This window comes from Neodiprion fabricii, chromosome 1 (genome assembly GCF_021155785.1).
Source record: "Neodiprion fabricii isolate iyNeoFabr1 chromosome 1, iyNeoFabr1.1, whole genome shotgun sequence".
Taxonomy (NCBI): Eukaryota; Metazoa; Arthropoda; class Insecta; order Hymenoptera; family Diprionidae; genus Neodiprion; species Neodiprion fabricii.
The window spans coordinates 37,746,693-37,770,771 of record NC_060239.1 but is presented as its reverse complement, the minus strand read 5'-3'; the positions used below and the strand labels follow the sequence as shown (position 1 = coordinate 37,770,771).

The 24,079-nt window shown below is 40.4% G+C and overlaps 1 protein-coding gene across 1 annotated transcript in view; it reads left to right on the top strand.

Annotated features, from left to right (window-relative positions):
- Positions 1 to 22,449, top strand: part of LOC124180938 (G-protein coupled receptor dmsr-1) — a 30,113-nt gene extending 7,664 nt beyond the window's left edge. The window contains exons 3-6 of the mRNA XM_046566894.1: positions 14,161 to 14,876; positions 17,621 to 17,732; positions 18,063 to 18,253; positions 19,416 to 22,449. Of these exons, the coding sequence (XP_046422850.1) occupies positions 14,368 to 14,876; positions 17,621 to 17,732; positions 18,063 to 18,253; positions 19,416 to 19,818 (1,215 nt within the window). The 5' untranslated portion in view covers positions 14,161 to 14,367 and the 3' untranslated portion in view covers positions 19,819 to 22,449. The remainder of the gene's footprint in view (positions 1 to 14,160; positions 14,877 to 17,620; positions 17,733 to 18,062; positions 18,254 to 19,415) is intronic.
- The last annotated feature ends 1,630 nt before the right edge of the window (positions 22,450 to 24,079 follow it).

Sequence of the window (24,079 nt, the reverse complement as noted above, 5' to 3'; positions counted from 1 at the left end):
TATAAATCGCAAATCCAGTGTATGATTTTAAACAATTACAGATAAATTGCAGCTCATAGCTAATTATTTTAGCGGCAAATGAATCCTCTTCACAAATCATCCGTAGGGATAAATTTTTTCCCCATCATACAACTAATTCTGTACAAAGGTTGCACCATAAACCCATGCATGTAAAATAAGTGTAGTAATTATGATGGAAATAATTTTTTTTTTGGGGCGGGGGGGGGGGGGGGGGGTGTCAGCTTGGATGGTCGAAAATCATGCAATTTTTTTTTTTTTAAAGAAAATGAAAACACTTGGAGCAATTTCAATTTGAGGGACTTATTATTTATAGCTTATAGAATATTTTAGAATTTTCTCATTGAAATTAATCACAGAATGGAGGCATACCTCCTGTTTTCAATCAGATGGCGCAGATTCCTCGGTCAATTTATATCCGATCGACTTGAAGTTTCGACACAATCTTTAAAATTTGTTTATCCTTTCGAGTAGTGGCTAGATTTTTGAATTCGAACCTCAGAACTTTTTTTTTTAAGTATTTTTTTCAGCAATTCTCTGGTCGACAAGTGAAATGTTTTGTTCACAATCGTATATACCTGAAAAACTTTTCTTTTTTTTTTTTTTTGACATTTGGGCTGTGAGCTCGCACCCGAAAAGGTGTTTTTAACTCAAAAAATTTTTCCAATCTGTCGCAAGTTGGACATTTATGTCAGAAGATGCGACACCTCAAAAGCCTTCGATTTCGGAGTCGTTCGCTACTTATACGCACCATGCTGCAATTTTGTTGTTAATTTGAATTAAAAAATTCTAAAATGTTTGTGAATCTATAAATAATACCCCCAAACTGCAAATTGCTCCAAGCGTTTTCAATTTGTTAAAAAAAAAAAAAAACTTCTAAAAATAGGTATGATTGTCGGCCGTCCAAGATGTACCCCCCCCCCCCCCCCCCCCTTCCCCCCATTTAACGTTATTCAAAATTCAGATACAGTATGATTAAATCAAAGAATTTGCCAGCACTCAAAATCAGATCGAATGATTCTTTGGACATAAAATTGCAAGCCTCGATCAACGACAGTCAAATTTTCTGAATGCCCTAATTCGACCGGTTCGTCTCTCGCCTCGGTGATTTATTTTTATTTTATTTCAACGCTACATCCGATTCAGTCGTGCTCTCCCTCGCATACGTTTTACTCGGTGAAATACGCGCATCGAATAACAAGTGAAAGAGACTGAATAATGATTATACGCGCAAGCGTGAGCATTGACAATTTTTGAGTGCTCTTTTAGCAGGGAAATCGTACTTGCCAGAGCTTTCAAGGTGCGTCAATAGAGCCGATAAATGTGCAGTCATTGCATCCGCAAGCTGCGTTCGAAACTCTATTAATTCATGGATAAACTACTAATTTTCTCGCTTTCACATATAAATTGAACGTTGCTGATTATCTTAAGCTTTTTATTTTTTTTAATTGCTTCAAAAAGTTGTGCACAACTTTCTCGTAAGATTGTATAAATCGCAACGTAACTATTGAATCAATCGCTGTTTCATTTTCCGTTTCACTGGTTCAACTCGTTTCACGAGTCGTCATATTTATCGTATGTCTTCGTGTTAGACCTGCGACGTTCTGTCTGGAGTTATACGAACTCTTAACGCAAATAAAAACGACGTGACAATAATATATCACGGTTGTTAAACGAGATAAACGAGTAATGGGAAAATTCCTCTGTACAGTATCACATACGAGCGTGTTATAAAGATTTAAGAGAGCTCGCGATGAATGCATAATGCATGAAAAAATTTGTCGCCACGTTGTTTGAAAAGCTTCTTTCACAGCTTTTATTACATCGTACGTAGAAACGGGAGAGGAAGAAATGTGACAGAATCCGAAAGTATGACCCAAGTAACATACTGAAATCTCGTTTCAGTCTGACGTCCCAAAAACATCTCGAGTGAATTAAGTTAAGGATGCTCGGGACGTACAGTCAGGTGAAAAATCTTTAGTCAAAGAAAAACGCGTGGACCTGAGCTTCGAAAAGTATCATCGAAACTAATCTCATTACGTACAACTGAAAAGGTTCTAACGATGTCAAGAAATTTACTTGAAACGTTGTAAGTAAATATACAAGGGGGGTTCTGATGCAATCTTCCCTACCGACCGTGTACTCGACTCGGTCGGTAAAGAAGATTGAACCAGATCCCTCCTTGTATACCTACTATTGTATTTTGACTATCACCACCTCGTTGTGCATGATTTAACGAAATCAGAGAAATCATGCTACTCTATAATTTTTTCACCGACAAATTGATACTGATTTTACAATTGTAACGAAAAACAGCTCATTTGAATCGTGAATAAATATTCGGAACATCGTCCGAGTTACATTTTAGATAAAAATAACGTATTTCTCGACGAATCATTTGAGTTTATCATCGATAAATTGTATGAATAGTTTACACGACAGTCTTTTTTTTTGTCACATCTAGCGAGTGCGTGAAAAAAAACCGCCTCACACGATTTATATGGAATTCATTTGTGAATTGGACGAAATATTTCTACGTGGATTTGTCGTTATAAATATAATAGTATAATATGATTGTCCTGAAATTGTGAATAACGAGGTGCTTACAGTTGAAATTGAGTGATTGAAAATATTTCTGAGACCACGAAGACTTGTTGAATAACATTCAACTTCAGATCTGTGATACCAGTAAAATTTGATACATATTGAATTTGATTACTTATTCAATACCAGTTTCCGTATCTTTTACTCGTTCTGGTATTGTTGCAACGAATGTTTGACTCGCCTGTACCTTCCTCAGGTCCTTGAAATCCCCTTGCCAAAAATCCCACAGGGAAAACCTTTCCCGTCTTCTTTCCATCTTTCTCTCTCACCGTCTCCATTTATATTCGTGTAGTGAAATTACGGCGCGAGCAATTGAAAAATAATCAAGGTATTTGATCCCTCCTCAAACATCGATTTGAACCAACAGAAGTGACGAACAATTCGAATGACTTTTTTTTTAAAATTTATTTCAACCTGAGAGAAAAGAATTATTCATATGGCTTCAAAACATTTATTTATATAACGCGAGCGTGTTTTACGCCTTTTTTCACGCATGTTTTCCGTACACAAAGTATCCGTTTCTATTACGGGCAAGTAGTCTGCGAATGCGCGTGCGCGGAGTACTGAAAAAACCACTTTTAAGTCCTAGGAGTGAAAAGTGATATTTTCTGTACTGCGCGCATGCGCTGTAGCGAACAAATCTGATATTACGCGACTCTAACCTCAATTTCGTGCTTCGTGAAAAAACGCGTAACATACTCTAGTTACATAAAGAATCGTCTGCAAGAAGGAGGAAACGGTCTTTTCGTCTTCTGTTCACCTACGACTCATACTGCAAACTTACGCTCGGTTGACAAAGACCGAGTTTTCCTCCTCGTTACACAATATACTATTCTTTAAATTCTGTATCTTGACCGACGCACGCATCTCGATTTTTTATATCATCCGACAGTTAGTATTACATAACATTGTAACCTTTTTGATAAAAATTCTAATATACCAACGGTGAAAGCATGAAGAAATTCTATGAAAAAAATAAATACCTTGCACAGTCAAAGTTCAAGGTTCGATTAAGAGAACGGAAGTAAAATTTCAGTACGTTTAACACCGCCGTTTTCGTAATTATTTTACTGATCCGTAATTCCCGCGTTTTCTTGACAATTTTTTTTTGACACCCTCCCTAACAAAAAAAAAAAGCGAAAGTAAAAAACTTCCAAACAAGAAATTTGCTTCACCTGCGGCGAAATAAGCTTGCACACATAATTATTATCACACATTTAGCAAACTGAGATACGGATGAGCGTATCGCCGTCGTCTATCCTGACGGGGATAACGAGTAACTGATTATTGCGATGCAGACAGCTTTCGGGGCCCCCTTTCTTATCCGATCAGACTAACCCAATCTAACCTTAATACCCTAGACATTGCATTATACATCCTTTCAGCTCTCGGGATCAATTTAACGTTGGGAATTAGTTAAGGCGAAATTCGGAAAATTGCTTCATCGCTGCTTCTGCAGTAACAAGTATGAGAAGAAAAGCTGGTAAGCGGAGGATATAACGTCACATGTCGTTAATTCCAGGTCGGTAAACGGATATTCTGATTTTGAACCGACGAGGAGAAGTTTGGCTGAACGTATTCAAGCTTTCAGATCCCATGGATTCGGTTCCGAAAAAAAAAAAAAACAAATAGGGCTTTAAAACATTCTGGGATACTTTTGAACTATAATATTTCAAAGCAAATTAGTTATTTTTGTCAAAATGATGTTTTAATTATAAAAAAAGCTTCATAAAACAACAAAGTATCGGAAAGTTGATCATTCTACTAAAAAAGTCACAACTCGGTGAACTTTTAGTATTTTGAACAGAAAATTGACTGAGTAATTCTTCAGACTCGGATATTAAGAAGGAAAAATATGGAGATGCTGCTCGACGAAGAAAAGATATTTATTTGAGTGAGTGGAGTTCGATTTTTCTAAAAGGAATGAATTTTTACTATATTTAATTTTGGATATTTTTCTTACATCATTTTAATTCCAACCGATTGCATCATGATCGTTACAATTAAACGGGGTGCAAACTCTGCCTTAAGAACTTGTTCGATTTAACCGTCAATTCTCTGATGATAACTTCTCTGAGACGAATTTTGCATTCAGTCGGAAAGTAATCGAGTAGAAAATGAAGAAATGACGAAAAACGAATGTGAAGTATTCCAGGATAAATTCCCACCGTTTTTTGGGTAAACCCTTTTGAGCGATCCTCAGTTCATGAAATATGTCAAGAATGTCCGGAATTTCATTCCGTTTCGAAATGCGGGTAATTCCTGGCACTTAGCCCTCGACGGTTCCTCAGTTAGATGTATGCTTTTTTCTCGTTCAGACCCTCGAGTTTTATTGCCACGGGAAACCTAACCGGGCAGAATTTCGCGGCTGACGTTGTTCGAGGCCGAAGTACGCGGAGTGATCGAAGATAAATTAATTTTCCGGCATCCCTTGAGCGAGGACCGCGTGTCAAGATGAAAGACTTGAGCTCGAAATAAACCGAGAGCGCTTCCTTCGATTTGCTCCGGATAATGTTTAAAACAAAATTCTGAAATTATCGCTTCATCGCCGTCTTTTACAATTAAATACCCTCGGTTACAAAAACACCGCTCGATTTTCTCCGAAATATAAATCCGTGGCAAAGTGAAACGATCGTCCAGTTTCCCAAAATTACACTCGTCGACGCACAATTTTATTTCATCTCACATACTTTTTCTCTTCAATCTAATCATTCATTATTTTACGAAGAGAGAACAATTTCCATAACACAAGCTATCATGAAAACAGTTCAGCTCATCGAATATATATCGAAGGATGAGGAAAATCTGGCATCCGAAACGAATTATTCAAAAATATTCACCCCCTAGTCAGTTTTTCCATTTCTGTTTCTACACCATCTTCTCTTTTTTCTTAAACGGTTTGTATTCGTTTTACCGAAGTACGCGTATAAAGCCGGAGAAAAATCAGTTATACTATTTTTTGCCCCGCTTACAATATGGATTCAATGAATTTTCTAACCCGTAATAATACAGGCTTGTAAAACTCCAACAACTGTACGATGATGGAGAAAAAGAATTGAAAAGAATTTCAAGAATTATTTACAATGGTTTTTTTTTTTTTTTTTTTTACACGAATTAATAAAGAATATTGCGAAGAAAACTTTGCTAAAAAATTGTCGAATTCCAATGTGAGGATAAAAAAAATATGGAAAAAATCTAATTCCACCGTCTATACTCATTCAATAACTTAGCGATGAAGCTACTTTCGCATATAATGGAAAAAACGAATGTCGGTATTTACGATCGCATATATCGATCTCCAATTTGTCCGGTCCGTTCGACTTAAAATTTATATTATTATATGGGTGTAAATACAGAGCACAGGTAAACACCCACGTTATGAAATGCCAACAGGGGGCTCCTAAACTTTTTTCATCCGGAAAATAGCCCCACAAAACTTTCACCCGTCCTTCAGACCCTTTTTTACGGCACGCGAGTTAACGCAACTTCCGTAAATTTTTCCCAACCCCTCCGAAATGGTAGAATTAATTTTTTTTGCACTCTGTCTTCCTTTTGTCAATCATGCTCCTTAAGCAGTATCCGCACATACTTTCCTTTTTTGATTTCCTTGTATTATTATTATAGTTCGTTTACCTCGTGTATTTTTTTCCCGTTTCTTTTTTTTCTTTTCTTCTAATTATATTATTTCCAAGATGACGCACAACACGTTATAGCTATATACATATTGTTATGTACCTATCTATGAGATCGCACGTAGGCCGTAATTTTTCCGACCCCTCGAGCTGTTCAGGAGCGTACATAAATTTATACGATGAAAGCCGACGTATTATAAAAACACGACCGAAATATTCTACGATATGAATATAATATAGATGTAGATATTTACCCGGTTTATCGCCGAATAACCGCGATCACCGCGTTCGTCTAACAAAATCTTTAACTCACTATATTTAGAACATACGATAAACATGTTACCGAACGCATCAGTGTGTAATTTTTCCAATATATTATATAATACGTCCATAGCTTCAATATTCAGCTAAACCGCTGACGCTTCATATTTTTTACCGACATTTTCATCCTCTCTTCTATTTTTCCATGGTTTATTTTTTATTTTTCGTTTCTCACCGCGAGAAATTAATCATTAAAAACCAAACCGAGTTTTAGTTAGAACATTATTCATACATGTATATATAAAGATGAAAATTTCATCCTCTGTTATTCTGTCAATTTGACGGTGTTATTAGGAGAAACGATTTCAACGCCGTGTCATCATCACGTCTAATTAAAGTGATCTATCAGCCCTGAAAAAATGAGAAAGTCAATTAATCGTTGAAACTTCGTCCACACCGCTGTACCTCTTTAAATCATAGGATAATCAGGATTAAATGGCTTCCGTAATTAGCAGACCCCAATCCTCATTGCTTGAGCAGGGCCAATTACAGTCTGTATAATTTGGGGTAAATGACGGGGTGAAATTGGATTAAACTCTGCGGGAAAAAGCGGACATCCGGTTTTATTACTGATATCACCCTCCCATTTAGCGAAGCAATGATTAGTCGGTGTCTATAGCTCCGTAAGCCTTGAACAACTACGAACATTGTGATAAGCTGCTCGAAAATCCCTCTTTTCGAAAGGGATAAAATACAATGCTGACACGTGTATTCGTCATTTCTCAAGCGACAAGTAAAGGCAACATCGAATAGCTGACGGTTAGATATTCGAGCTTTGAAAATATCGAGACACAGGGTGTATCATGGGTTTTCACCACGAAATTTCACTCTCCGGGATCACTTGGATCCTCCAGACACTTGTACCAGATTGTATCCCACAGCTGACACCATAGGGCAGAGTTGAATGCCAGAAAGGATCCTGGGAACGTGATTCGTGGGTCTGAAGTACTCGCACTGAGTCGCTCGGAAATAATCTCGAAGCAATATGCTATCGCCGGAAGTAAGGAAGAGGAGACACGCAGCTTCCTGCGGTCTGGATGCACTCTCGGTAATTCAATTTCTTCGTAATGACAACTCTCGGAGATGGAACAAGAAGGCAAACTACCGTTGGAAGCGTTTTGTCTCCGCCGAAGAAGTCTGGAAGTATAACCTTGTCGGTATGCATGGAACTAAATTTTTACTATCAACTGACTCGAATCAACAACCGTCGCTTCATGAGCTGCCTCAATTCCAAGGTATAAACTTATTGCCAACGCTGTACTGATTTTAATCTGACAAAAGTTACGATTCTGCATGAAGTCGACTCGGAAGGAACGTCAGTTTAGTGTCCCCCTCTGATTTCGTTGCTACCTACGTATGTTGTGGAACATCGAATACCGAAATACACGTATTTCTTTCCGCCTTTTCGGCAGAAAAACGGTTTGAAAGGGTGAAAACGACTCGCAAAGATGGACACCCAATGGGATGATTTCTTCATGCGCTTGATGTACTCGAATGAAACCAACTCTGAAATATGTTATCATTCGGTAGAAACGTTTCAGCGCTGGTTTCATTCGAATATATGAAGCGCATGAAGAAATCACGCCATTCCCGTGTTTGGGGATCGTTTTCACTCGTTTAAACCGCTTTTCCAGCACCACGATGCGGCGTTAAAAAGAAAATTCATGTATTTTAGTTTTTAATGGTCTACAACATTCACGAGTTGCAACGAATTCCAAGGAGGATACCTCACTGGTGTTCCTTGTCGAACGTCAACAGAGGCTGACACGAGCTCGCTACTGGTTGACTCCATGCTGCGTTGATCAGGATCAGTAGCGAACCCATGTTGCAGAAACACTTGACATAATGCAGAGTAATCGAAATGATCCTGATCGAGTAGAAGCAATTAGCTGATAATCCGAACGGTCGTCAAATCGAAAGTTTTGTTCTCTCGACCATCAACCGCATCTTTTTCGCACAATGGCGAGAGTCTAATCGTCTCGTCGCTGGACTTTCGTTTCCATGGATTCCTGGACCAAGATGGATCCTCCGTCAACTTTCGTGAGAAGCCTCTTTTTACGCTGGGTGAAAAGAAGGAGCAGAAGAAGAGGACCGGAATGTCTATGGATACAATACATTGTTTACATAGCAGACAGTGGATACTCGGTCTTCAGTATCCACTTGTGTTGTCCTCCAAGTATAGCAAACGACGCCGTTGTAGGGGGTAAAACAAACTTCTTCCTTTAAGACGAGACGACGTCTATTGGCACCCGACCTTTTCTCTGCCAGAAGTAGGGGATCATAATAGTGGAAGAGCGGAAAATTTGGAAAGGAAATGAGAGAGGCTTGTCCGGATGGCGGAGAAAAGGTACTCTTTGTTACCGTTCTTCACTGCAAAACATTTGATCTGCACGGATCACTCTGTCAGTAAATATTCATGCACGGCGTAAAGTCTGCGTTAGTTGAAGCTCGGTAAAAAATTCCTCGCGCGGTGCTTCGTGATGATTGTAATTTTGGCCAGAATTGAAAACAAACAGAGGCTGGAAACATTCCTACGAGTAATTCCATGCCTTGTCAACAACTTCAAACGTACATCGAAGCTAGTCTAAATCAGAGTTAGACTAATTGATCGAGGCTTTGATCAGGTACACCTATAGCTGTTATAATAGGTTTAATCTGTGTAACGATTTAGTTTGCGATGATTCCCGTCGGATTACATTACGGATAGATTGGCTTCCATTGCGATGTAGAAAGGTCGTGATATTCGTGGAAGTCTGGGATTCGCTAATTGGCCAGGATCCGCTTGAAGCGATAAATATGAACCCTGGCGTAAAAATTACTCTCTGGAAGTCATCTAGCGAGAAAATTAGACCGGAGAAAATCAAGGCTTATCTTCGTCGACGGCTTTGAACCCCACTGAGAAAGAAACGGACAAAATTCTAGGCTATAATTTTCGTCCTGTGAGTTCCGCAAAAATTTTTTATTCCGCTGGCACGTTACTCCGATCTTTTTGTTTCGCGAAAGAATTCCCCCTTGTTATCTGCTATATACTTGAGATAGGTCGATCGGATGAAGGCGCAATTAGCGTCACTGTCAGCCGGGTACAACAACCTTCTGCTAACTCAGAGCCTCGGTCCCTTCGATGAAAAAATATCTCCGACGAGAGATGTTCCCAAGATATCGAAATGATCCTGCGTTGGACAAAGGGGCCAACTGCTGTAAAACTCGCTGAAAGAAGAGAGCGACTGTATTTTATATCCATAACAAAATCAAGAATACGGATCCGTAACCGATTTTCGAACGGTGGTTCGTTTTGTTCGTTGAATCTGTCCAAGGCAGGCTTAAAGGCTGCCCTGACATACTCGCATAATACATTTTATAATTCGAAGTAAATCCGAGATCATCAAAGAGGTTGAGCTGCCGTCTAGCGTTAGAGCTAAATTTGATTTTCACATCAAGGGCGTCATTTTATCATTGATAAACAAAAAAGTAACAATTTAACGTGTGCAAGTGAGTGTCAAGACTCGATTCACGTGCGGTAATGCATTCGACGTCTTAAACCGGTTAATCATCGAAGATTGGTTCACCGCGAAAGTCTGGAAACTTGAAACTCCGGGCTGGAGAACAGGGAGCAGGTCCTTTGACGCAGGAAAGTAAGTTGGAGATCATCTCGTGCCTCTGTATCTATTCACCTGATAGGGACGTAAAAAGCGACGTCTGGAGAGTATTTTACAAGGGGTGAAACTCGCTCTCTCGTAACTTCTGGAAATTTTCTTTCTCTGTTTCCATATTTGTTTCTCCGTTGGACAATGAACAATATCGAAAATAACGCCAGATCGTATGATCAAAGTGCGGGGAGTCGATTCGAGGAGAGGAAATTGAACAGTTAACGACGAAAACAATGCGGACGAAATTAAAAGACGCATCCGCCCGGAATATGAGAAGGGCCCTTTGATCTCATCATCGGGAGGCATGGAACCGAAATACCGAGATAAAAGACCGACGTGCCCTGATAAAATCTGTATCGAAGACTCGAGATTCTACAGGCGAAATGTTCGAACAAATCCGCTTTTCTAGGCGTCAAAAATACTTGGAGAGGCTGTGCTCTACGCTTTCACCGAATCCCGAGATCGCCCATTGATCGAAATCATGATCTTATGGATCTTTGCTCCGAGACATGCTTTCCCCAATCCGTAGTCTATTTTTTTCTTCATTTCGGGCACTGACAAGCATTCTACTGTTGTAGTCGATATTGGTAAGGAATTTTGAAAATTTCAACCTTCGTCCTTGGATAATATCCGATGTTGGAAATTTAAGCTACACGTGGAATTCACCTCTGCGATTTGACGACAGTCTTTAACGACGCATTCCGGACTAACTCAAATTGTTGTTTCACCTATTTTATCCATATTTCCTTTTTGCCAATTTAATGAAGCCAAATGCGCGTTCCCGTGAGTTTAACGGAATGGATCAGCGTATAACCCCGGCGGATTTTTTCACATCTCAATTAAATTATCGCGCAGATAAACTATTCCTCTTAAATCGTATGAACAGAGAATCCTCTGCAAGTGCGAGTCTCTCCGTCTACTTTTTTCAAAATACACTAATATCCGCATAATTGGAATCGAAATTAAACCCAGTCGACGTGACGATACGTTGCACGGTTTGCCCAATGCGTTCCGGCCAATCGAAGAGCAAAGCTCTCTCCCTCTCTCTCTCTTCTCTCTTTCTCCCTCTCTCTGGATTCCCCCGAAGCTGAATTGATAGGAGGTTGTGGATAGCCAGCTGTGATAGTTGTAACAATAATTGTCCGAGATAACGGAGAACGAATCGAACTACGCCGGGCTGCGCTAACTGTATAATTACAGATACGAGCGGATACTTTTGGTTTACCGGTCGAATCGCGCAGTTCGCTTGATCCGAGGAATTAAAGGTATTACGGTAGGAGAATTGTTCCTGCATGCGCAACGTGCAATCTATGAGAACATAGTTTTTCCAAGGCCTCCATTCCTGGCCCGATCGTGCTGGCAAGAAGCAGAGAGATAATTCACAGCGCCTCGGCGAGTATAAACTTGTGAGTTAATATTTTTGAAGCTTCCCAGAGACCGTCGAGTCGGTTTTTATACCCAAGCACTCGACTCGGCAACAAGAAACACTCGTGGGGAAAAAAAACTGGGGAGCCCGCGTTCTTCGAGTCTAAGTCACTTTGCATGAACGGGAATTTAATTCTGGGATTATTGTAGTCTCGTGATTGACTCAAAGACGACGACGCGACGCTGGATTGCCGAGAAAAGCTCCGAGGCGATTAGAATTCACGCTACGTATTCCCGACCTCTGAACGAGCCGAAATAAAATGAAATTAAATAAAGCCGATCCGTCGCCTCTCGCCCGGTTGAAAATCGTATCGGTACTCGCGAAGAAGTTGAGCCGGAGCGAAGGCGGAATAATCTAGGCGACAAATTGAAACATCTGTTCGAGAGTTGCGAAGCACCTTCATGTTTTATAACCCTCTCTGTAGCCGTGCGAATTCCATCTGTCGTCCTGCTGATCAACGTAGATGTACCTGCGGGACGCTTCGTCTTCGAATTTTGATTTCCTCCGGGATATTATCCAGTCGCGATATTCGTATACAGTGAGGTTATCTGCGAGGTGATGATAAAGGACCGGCAATATTTTTGCGGAAAGAACGAGGAACCGTCGAGTTGTGTAAAGTTTTTACTCGTTTTTAGAATCTTGGAAAGTGAGCGAGTGAGCTTTCAAATGAAAGTAAAACAGTTTGGGTAATCAAGAAAGTTTAAAAATTTTCCTTTACCATTTTGAACAAGTGTAATACATCAAAAAAAATTAAATAAAATTAACTACAGCGCGAGTCGCTGGAGGTTTTTATATGTATTTGAGAGAGAACTTTTTCGGTAGATTGATCACCGGGAAACGAATTGGGGTGTTTTTAACATCGAAATAGAGGCTCACGTGTAACACGTAGATCTAATAAACCGATAGCAACAGCGTTATTTATACACGATGCTTTTCATATATTAAATTATCAATTAGTTCGACAAAGCCCGCGTCGTAAATCAATAAATAAATATCGCGCCACGTAATCCACAAGGCACTGTACATACATTTGATAAAAAAAAAAAAAAAAGAAAGAAAACGTACGGTTTTTCACCCTGGCCATAAAATTTTTACTTATGGGTGGGCATATAAAGTTTATCCGATGCTGCATTTGGACCCTCGGTTATTAAAAATTAGGTATAATATTAGGCATATTAAAAAAGCTTGTTGCATATTTCAAAACGATTTATTACCGTATGCGGAAATCCACTAGACGCCGGCTTTTGGAAGTTTATTCGTTAATAATTAATGTCATAATTGAAGTAACGTTAGCCAAAATATATAATTATACGATCCCGATACTCGCTTCGAAAGTTTTTGTTATGAAACAAGGACGTGGCTGCAGTGCTGCTTACATTAATCCATTAACAAAGTTTACCCACGCTTATAATCGTGTCGGATTATAATTATTTTGCCATCCTTGTTACATTCCACGTAAAAGTTGCGGGATTTTTACATAAGTAGGTAAAAACGGACTCCGTAACAAATCCTCTGGTGATTCGCAAAATTAAAAGAACTGTAGTTACATAACATTTACGTCATAACATATTCTCAAAGAATTGAAAATACGATCTGCTTTCCTTCAATTAAATTTTCGATATTCTCACCGAGAAAACATGAACAACGCAGTGAGAGTAGAGTGCTAAAAGCGAATGACAATCCTCTCTTCCTCCCACGAAAATTGCGAACCTCGTTTTTCCACAATCGGTCCCTCGGCGATACTCTAAAATAAAAGCTCGTTCCACCGACCGACTTCTCTCGAAATTTTATACTGACCGCGCATTGCCGTAATACCAACCAAACTGTTTTCCTTTCGGTCTATTTCTAGGTTTAAGGGTTCGCCTGTCGCACCGCAGGAAGCATAAACGCGTCTCGAATCTCCAATTCAAACGAAACGTCACAGCTGCCGAAAGAAGATTAAAAAACGTGTAATGCAAAATGAAAAGCTGAAAGTTCTAGCCGACTCTACAAAAGCTCGTATTCCAATTGTTCCTCATATCGGCGTAAGATTCTTTCGCGACCCATGATTTCTGAATCATATTTATACACGATCAAATTTATCGACTTCATGCAACTTGTCAGGTTCGTTTGGTATATTCATCTTTGGATTCATGTCCGTTGAACGCTTTTGATTTCTCAGACCGCAAGGTCTTGAATCGATGTTTTGATAAAGCTAAGTCTGGTTCGTCATAACATCGGAGTTATTATTTCGTTCCTCGACGTCAAACGCGAGTTACTCTGAAATCCGCGTTTTCCGCGAACGATACGATGGTCAAAAGCTGGCCGCATTAATAAAGTAAATAACCACCTCGAATATTGGTAACTGCACCAGATGCCAGCCCGATATAATATCTGGGCAGCATCGTTGTAAAACGTATTTGTCGAAATCAGACCTATCTACATACGTCACAGCGTTGACGAGTTATATTTTCCAACCGAACGCAACTGGACCTTTCCTGCTTTAACCCCGTTTTGATTTTTCTGTCAATAGTGGCGCCCTGCAGAGAATATTGACCAGCACCACAGAGTGAGCTGGTAGTTCGTGATAAAAGAGGGAACCTGGAATTAAGCGTCAGGGGTTGGGGTCTGAGATCTGTAAGCCTGGACCGGAATGTGCTGTACAACCTGGCGGAAGTCCAGACTGATGCGAATCAGCTGAACGCTACTCTACCTTAAGCACTTGTTGTACGAAGTAACGATGATGAATCGCCACGAGAACATATCGGACTTGTACAAGAAGCTTAATATAACCGAAGAGGACATCGACTACCTGAACAACTTCAGCTTCCCAAACCTTCCGACGACTAGGACGACCATTTCTTCGACCGAGGAGAAATACTGCTACTGCAACGGTGTCGTTCGCGACCTTGCCCTCTCCTACAAGGTTTACCACGGCTACGTTGCCCTGATAGTCTGCATATTTGGAAGCGTCGCGAATATGCTGAACATCGTCGTTCTCACCCGGAAGGACATGGCCTCGGCACCCATAAATCGCATACTCACAGGACTCGCGACCGCCGATATGCTCGTCATGTTCGAGTACGTTCCATTCGCCGTCTACAAGTACCTCATCCTTCCGGGACACAAGGTCTTTCCTTACGGATGGGCGGTCTTCGTGCTCTTCCACATGCACTTCGCCCAAGCCCTGCACACCATCAGCATAGGATTGACCCTCACTCTTGCCGTCTGGAGGTACATCGCCATCAGGTCAGTAAGCCCTAATTTACGAACGAATTGAATTTATTGGGACCGTTGACGCGACTCTTTCATGCCCTCGCATTCCTATCTCGTACGACTTTTCGTTGGTCGTCGTAATATGACGAGAAGAAATCAACCTGGTCTACTAGGCTTGCACTACCATGGTAAAGCCTGCAGATGTAATTACCTCCGGTAACAAACTGAACTCAGAAACGTCATTGAAGGCTATCAACATCGTGCTTGATGCGACGTAATCGTTAAAAGCAGTTGATAGGATCAGATTCGTTTCGGAGACTGCGGTGGATTTTGATTGAACCAGTTTACCTCGGTGTAGAATCGCCTTTGATGGTATATATTTCACTGCAATCGCACCACCTGACCGCTGATTTTCCGCTTGAAATCGGAACCCGATCGCCTCCGGGTTGTCGCTCAAGCTGACCGCAGCTTACAACGAATGAATTCCACATCGTGACGAGGTACTCGACCAGGAATCGGTTCGGAAACGATTCCAGCGATATGGCGGCGTGATGACAAACCCGTTGTACCCGTGCCACATCTCTCAGTCATGGTGGCAATTAGGTAATGTCGTGGAACCGAAACATTGCCAATGCACTATCGATCGTCCTCGAGTTGTACACTTAAGCTTCACCCTCGGAGGTGATCCCTGTCCGATTAGGGTGCGGGATTAAGGTTCAGTTTTGGTATCTTCAAGCGCATTCTCCCCAATGGCAAAAGTTTCCGAGAGTTAACGTGGTGAACCGATTTACACGGCCCACCAAAGTGAAAATGCTCCTCGTGCTCTTCTCAACCCCAGACCGTGTTGGAAATCCATTTTTATTGACTTCCTGTCCACCGCGAATAGGACACGGAGAGCAAATGGATTGATTTTTTCTTTCTTTCCATTCCTCTTGCCTCGATTCGTGATTCGAGACCACAAGCCAAGCTGAACGGCCTCTCTAACTCAATTGTCACTCCCGAAACTTCTTTCGACAGTTTAGGGTCTGATCAAACAGATGTTCTCTAATGTCGCGTCAAGCTGACAAAAAAGCACTTTGACGAATTCCCCGTGATCGTGAGGTTTCGCAAGCCCCAATTCTTAGCTCGTAACTCAGCTGTATGGTCGTATCTTTGGAAGGAGGATCATTCTCCAGTGCGCACTCTATCGAATATTATATATTTTCCTAACGTAGGTCGTAAAGTTATTTCGCGATGAAGACGGCTTGGGTTTGTTTTCTCTGCCTTAACGGACAAGATTCATTCCGGAATATTAACGCGTCTCTGTTTTTTCAAGACGATAATCGTACCGCCTAAGTGCTACGAATCTAAAATAAATTTGTACGAAATAGTGGCGCTCAAAAGAAGCCTTCATAAATTTTTCATTACGATTGGATATGGCCGAGTCTGATGGCGCGTGTTGCGGTCCTTGGGATCCCGATTTTTCAAGTTTCCAACAAAGTTTTTAGGAAAGTTAAACAAAAGTTTGAATTCGGCACTCTTTCAGCCTCCAAAGCCTAATATGGTCCTAGCAAAACGAAATAAAAGATGAGGTAAAAGGGACCAGACAAATAATCAACGGAATTTCAACACCGACCAAGTCAACCTCTTCCAGAATCGTAGAATCGTTACGTTAGCAGTAATAAATCACGACTAACATATCAAATTTTAACCGGCTAGAAGGAACAGTCAAGAGTCGTTTCGGGTGGTGGCAATAATTTAGGGTCAAGTCGAAACACAATTAAGCGGTTACTTATATTACTACAGAATAAACTCGAATAACGAAGATTATATAGACATATAGTTGGCCATCCCGTTATTGCAAAAGCCGACAAAGTGCAGCTGGAATATCATCCCCGACATGGGGAGGCCAAAGTATACATTGGATAAAATACAGGAGAAAGTTTTGATGAAAAGTAGGAAATATGAGCTGCGTAAGTAAATTATGGAAACGTCTGCCGAGTGAAAACAGTCCCGTGCGTCAGACTGGTGGAAAAAACTTTGGTAAAAAGAGTGGCGAGTCGGCTTGCGGAGGATGCCAAGGTGGCAGAGATAGCTCGGGCAATATTATCCGAAGGATATAGTGTTTCTCGACGAGGCCATTACTGTGCGGACCGTTGACACTGCAGGGTTTACAAAAAGTGGTAGGCGTCTGACAGAGGCACCGGCAGTGACATAAGGGTTGATCAAAGGTGTAAACAGCGCGGAAAGGAAGCCATCGAGACCGAATTTCACAGAAACGTTAAAAAAAAAAGAAAAAAGGGTGGAAGAAGGATGGTCAGGAGCGACGGACCGCCGAAATTCACGGTAATCCGATCGCCTATCGACTCTACGACGCAATTTATAACGCGTGAAGAGGTCCATGGCGCGAAAAACGCGTCTTCCGATTCCGGCGTATCACATATTACATGAGCGCGGGGGGAGGAATTGGGTTCGTATAAATATTTATAAATCCGTTAACATCGAGTTCTCCTCGGGCAACTTTACGACACGAGTGGAACGCGGCACATACTGTTCCCTATCAAAGGTGACGTACGGGTGGAATGGTGGCCATAAAAATACACCGGCATAATGCAAATTCCAGGCTTCGGTCCGGAGGGGAAGTAATAACTCTGCATAAATATTGGCATTCAGAGAGGAAGCTCAGTTCTCACATGTCGGCCAATCCGCTTGCGGTTGTAACTTTTTGAAACGCTTCCTCCCGGTTGAACGATTTTAATTTCCGCCATGAACAAATACTAGCTTTTGGACCATTTCAGGTTCCCGCAACACAATCATGCCTGGTGCACTGCTGCTCGGTGCAGAGTCGCACTCTGGAGCAGTTTTCTCGCCCCTTTCATCGCCTGCGCTCCAAGCTATCTGGTCTTCGGGGTGAGTTCACGTTATTTACAGATTCTGATTTACAGGGTAAACCATTTTTTAAAATATGCTCAAATACATCGAAAACTGAACAAATTAGCGGGAAAGACTTAAGTTGGGCTTCAATGGGCCCAGCAAAGGCCCCGGACCCACAAACTTGGATGCTCATGCGATGAGCCTCCCCTTCAAATATAACAACTTCTGTCCGAAGCATTTTTCAATTTAATGCTGCTTACATAGTTTTCGATATTTTTGAGCAAACTTTTTAAAATGGGACACCCTGTAGGTTTGCGGAACAGTGATTGAAATAAATCGTCGGGATGACCAAATCCTTGTCTGCAGATCAGGGAGGAAAGGCTGGAGGAAAATGGTCGGGTGGAAATACTTTACTACGTCGATGCGATGGACGCAGACACGACGGGAAAGGGCTTCCTTATTCAGTTGAACTTTTGGGTGTTGGCCGTAGTCGTCAAGCTCCTTCCCTGCCTGATTCTGACCGTCATTAGCTGCTGGCTGATCAAAGCCTTGTACAAGTAAGCCAGCTGTAGTCCTTTTACTTGCATAAAAATCTCTGATCGAGAGAAAAATTTTGGAATCTTGTTATCGGTTGTAGATAATTTTCGAATTTTTTTCGAACCGTCTACTGTTTGGTATAATTATAGAAACATTGGCCATTAAATAGCAGCAAATTCGGTGTTTTAGATGTGGATTTATTTCTGATATGACGTCACTTTACTGAATCGAACAGACAAACTGTAATCGTGGAACAAAACTAACGCGTCTTTGTTCACGAGTAAAAGCTTAGAGTTGACGGGTAGGTCGAGTTTTCGGATCAGATTGTTTGTGTCAAGGGTTTCAAAAATATGATTCTTCTATAATTTATCAACCTGATGCGGCAAACAAGATGACAAAAGTATAGTCATGATCATCCATGCACTTCGGGCGATGAACTTCTCCGGCTTTGCTCTGGTCATGCAATATTAATCTTCCATATGGTGAAGATTTATCCCTTTTTATGGCTTTCTTACCAGTTATTGCCATCGTTTGATCCAATTTCGGCATTATGTATGAAACCTAATTGTAAGGTTATGACCACACGTGGTGCAAAAGTGATTTGATCCACGCAAGTGTCTACTTTTAAACAACAAAAACTGTATCGAGTATGAAACAGTTCTCTCTAAAACTTGCTTAAGCGTCGTGTTTTAGTAATTGACGTGAGTGGCAGCGAAATTATTGATTAAAAAGTCTTACAATAGCAGCGACGAATCGTACAGTGACCAAAAATGGTGGATCTACCCTGTTATTCTCTTTAAAGTAATTACTTTCAAAAAGATAAAAAAAAGAGTAAGCAAACTCGTTGCTATATTGTTAAATATTTTTTCTTCAACATCTCCATGCAAAATTTGAAAAGGAACCTAGAAAAACGGTGTATTTCCCAAGTCCACAAATCCATCTACCGCGCATTCCACCTTCACGGATTTCCCGCCGTTGCGCAGTAGATCGATTTGGCGACTTGGGGGGGGGGGGGATTCTGGCGACCCTGGAGCCCCCTAGCCTATCTATTCAGAAATTACGAGTTATTTTTATGAAATAGTGGCGAAAAATTTCGTCACTCTCTTGACTGTCGATGCTTTTCGCTTACTACGAGACTTAACAAAGCGCGAATGAGAAGGAAAAATTGAATCTATTCAACAGGGCGAAGGGAAGAAAGCAGGCGCTGAGGGATTACAATCCGTGCGCCATTAACACAATGAAGAACGGAGGCTCCCGGAGAGCCAGTAAATCCGAGAGACGGACTGACCGGACAACTCGGATGATGGTTGCGGTGCTGCTCCTCTTTCTCGTCACCGAATTCCCGCAGGGGATTCTGGGCCTGCTTTCGGGCGTGCTGGGCGACTGTTTCTTCCGGAACTGCTACCACAATTTGGGGGAGATTATGGACATCCTCGCCCTACTGAACGGCGCCATTAACTTCATTCTCTACTGCTCGATGTCGCGGCAATTCCGGACGACCTTCGGCCAGCTCTTCAAGCCCAGGATAATGAAGAAGTGGCACCCGGCGACGCAGCAGACTGACATACAGAGCACTTACGTATGATACAGGCCTGCCAATGCCCCGATTCAAGTCAGCTGCTTTTAACCCTTCCGTCTGTTCGTTGCGTTATACCCCCTGCAATGCCTCGCGCTAAATGGCTGTGCAAAAACTCCTGTATCTGTATTTTCTCGCGTGTTGAAAACTCGATCATCCGCCGAAAGAAATTCCTAATTGTGGTCACTGTACAGTCCTTGACTATTTTCATTTTTTACCGTAGACGAGAAATATACTTCTCGGTACAAAATGAGAATAAATGAGCTTTTTAGATGTAACCAGAACATCTATAGGTGGGTATGTGTTTTTGTTCCATTTTTTATTATGCTCAATCGTACTATATTTTCATTGTAACTGTTGCAATCATTTTTGAGATATTGTCGGCTATTTAACTTTATCGAGAAACCAAGCAGCCAGATTTAATATTGCAATTACCGGAAAATCTAGTACTGACAACTGTAATTATTCTAAATAGTTAATTGTATCACATTTTCTTGTGATTCGAAGCAGAATTTTCCATGGTAAGTATAACGATGGAAACTTTCCTCAGTGTATACTCTACTTTGTGTGAAAGCATCGGAAGCTGTGCTTACTCGAAATCAAATCCCGACGCTAATTCCTTTTTGCATATTTTAAATCGTAAAAGTACCTTCTTCTCTTGTTAAAGGTACGATCCTTGTGATCATTCAGGGGTGTCAAAATTTCACTTCTCATACATCACAGTCTTGAAAGAATGAAGGTAAGAAAAAGCGTATATTACTATATGTACGCAGCACGGAGAAAGCGAGGGGGATGTAAGGTGATTGACGTGAAAAAAATGTTCACTCGATTTTTAAGCTAAGAACTCGCGCTTGTCGCATGAACTTAGATTATCGAATTGCCGTCAAAGTTTACTCCCAGAATACTCGATGCACCGACAGGCCAGGACGTATACTTATAGGCATTATGTAACTAGGTATTCGTTTTATTCGATAAAGAGCGAGCGGCGAACAACCTCGTTCAAAATTCTATCCAGTTACGACAAACGGCTGTTTCTCTTACAAATTTAATTACGTAAATTTCAAGCGTCAGCGTTTGCGTAACCATCGGAAGCCATTTTTTCCCGAATTCTTACCCAAACCCTCTGCCGTTGTCAAATTGTGTGATTATATATGAAACTGATATTGCGATTATATTACAATCAATAGAATAATTTCTGCGGAATCTTTATTCTTGTTGCCGGAAAAGTTGTCGACAAGTTATCAAGCTTATCAACGATAATCCTCAGATTATTAGATTTCTTTGGCAACGGATTGTCCTTGAAGTGATAAAGAAGAATATCTGAAGCAATGTTTTCACAAGCATCGATATTGCCGTGTGTGTGTTTTTGTTATTACGAACCCAACAATGTGAGGTCCTGAAATATGCCGATATTATTTCAAAATTTTTTACATTCGAAATTGAGATTTTCCTTTGTTCAATGAAATCATGGACGTGGAACCTTTCACGTCAGGGAATTGGAAATTAAAAACTAAAAAAAATGTCTCACGCAGATTTTTCAACGCAACTTTCCATTCGATTAAATTCGGTGATAAAAAACCTTGTGCGAAAGAATCCAATTCTATGGGGATTATCATGAACGTGAAAAAATAGAGTAAATACCTGAGACCGAGATAATAGCGGGTTCTTTTATTCCACGGGTCCATTTTCCGGGTGAAAAATTTTCGAAATCAAACCACAATTCCCTCAACGACGCATAAACGTTGCTATATGTATATGTTTCGGATAGCTCTTATCTACGGAGGAATTGAAACTGTTTTAAGTATTATACCAAGGCGAGGTAAGAAAATTGAAAATACATGAATATTGGGTTAGCATGGTTACAGAGGGTGGGATGAGAATAGGGAGGGTTCGGCGAGCCCACGGAGCAGAAAACAATTTTATCCTCTTTCTCGAATGACTTTCGTTCAACCGTAGAAATCGGGTCGGGGGGATCAGCGAACGGGAAACGCGGAGCGACGGGTCAAGGGTGAATAAGGTCTGAGGAAAAATCCTTGTACCTACTCGGCACGGGGGGGAGGGGGAGGGGAAGAAAAGTAAATAAACAGAATGAAATACTCTCCTCTCGGGGAAATTGCTTGATTGTAGTTAAATCAATTAGCTGTGCCTGCTGCTCTAATTTCATTAATGACCCACCTCTCGTGGTTCCGAACTAAATTGACCGACTTTACATCAATTACAGAAAAATCAAGTTTCACGTTCCAAGCGCAGGGAAACGCAGTAAAGATTTGTGACGATTCGATGCTTTCTCTTCTGTTTCTAGTGTTTCTTTTCTTTTTTTTTTTTTTTTTTTTTTTTTTTGTGCGTTACTTTTCTAATTGTTCAGCTCTCATTCCTTTTTCCGTGTATCCCCGATGATATCTGACCTACCAATCCAATTGGCTAGGTAACGAGACGAAGACAGCCGTGTGTATTATAAATTACGGTTAGCTGAAGTCCGTTAATTATTTGTAAATTGAAAATTCGCTATTCGTCGAAATAGCAATGTGTAATGATCGTATGAATATTTATATACCTGTATGTATCGATGAATTTGTTGCGGTGTAAAAATAATGAGTGTAAACGAAGACAAGAGTTGAAATAAAAACGTGGTTATTTATTGATAAGGAATAAAAATTTTTACCGACGGTTAGGATTATAAGTTTAGTCTAGTTAATTATCACTGTAATGTTTTAATGTTATTATAGTCGATAATATGATTAAAGATCGATTAGGCAGCAAAGATTTCCAGCTAATGAGCCTGGCTGGAAAACTGAGCTGCTTGTAACGAGTGACTGAATAGAATTGTGTTCGCGAATGAATTTCAAAATATCGTGGGAATATAAATATTTAAGCATTCTATCGATAGACGAGTAAATTTACGTATAAATGATAAAGGCGAAATACCAAGCTGATTTAACACTTGATATCGTTGTTTAAATAAGTATGAAATCTGATCGCTTCAAATGAAAAACAAATCTTATTTCAACAAGTTCGTGTTTTTATCGATGTGCTTTATTATGCTGAGGAGATCTACGGCATACTTATTAAAAAATAATTCGATAAAACCAGAATATTTCTTTATCCGACCCTCTCGAATTCCTCCCAATTATTCCATATCGGTAATAACCAGTGAAATAATGATTCATTCCACTTTCATGGAAGGTGGTATTTTATTTGAATAGTTTTTAAAATGTCGGAAAAACAACACTTTTATTTCTTTCAACTTGTTTCAAAAAATCATGCAATCACAACGCGATCTCAATTTGAAAGCTGTAGAAAGCTCTATGCATTGACTAAATTTATTATGTATGCATAATGTTATTGTTACACTCTCGGTTTTATTGTCAGTCACTTTTTTTTTCCATCATCACCTTTTTACCATATTGACGTGAGTGGTACAGGGTTCCTTTCACTTTCGCTCAAGTTAAACGAAGCGCACAAATTGCTTTTAACTTTTCCAACGAATTTAAAAATGTTTTTACGTTATACTCGGATAATCATTACAAGTTTAAGTCAAAGTTTGACTCTATCGACAGTGCGCGTAATTTTCTTTTTCTGAAATTTTTTTATCGTTGACTGATCGGTGCAAACCAAAATCCCATTTCCGTTTATTAATACAATTCTTCATATTATTCTTATCGACATAAATGTAAAAACGTAATACTGGCAGAACGATATTCTCCGCCGTTTTACGCCAAGAGGAATATCAAATCAAAACGTGGCCAACGGATAAAAGCAAAGGATGATCAGCGGCGGATGAAGCTCTCTGGGTTACAGTCTGATTCCCAATTATAACAATATTGTTAACCTTTGGGATTTTTGTCCGGAAATACATGTTTTCGCGTACGTATTTACCGAAGTAGCCTTAAAGCGGAACGAACTGGACCGACGTATTCTGATTTTGCGGAGCTTCTTAAAAATCCTTGGCAATATTTTCCTTCATATGAGATTGATCCCGTCGTCGTCGTCGTCGTCGAGATGAGTAAAGTAGCTCGTTCAAACTTGGGGTTCACAGTTACCTAAAATAATCTATAATCACTGATGGAAAATGCTTGATCCATTAGCTACTTTCAAAAAATTATCTCGAGAGTAAAAAGCTGAACTCCAAAAAAGACGAGGTATAATTTATCACACCATTCAGTCCATCCAGGTCAAATGTCGTTTCCCAATAATCGGATCTGCGAGATGAATCATCCAATTTTCTGATCGGTCTCGCTCAGTTTTAGCCCCCCGAATAATTACTTCAGCT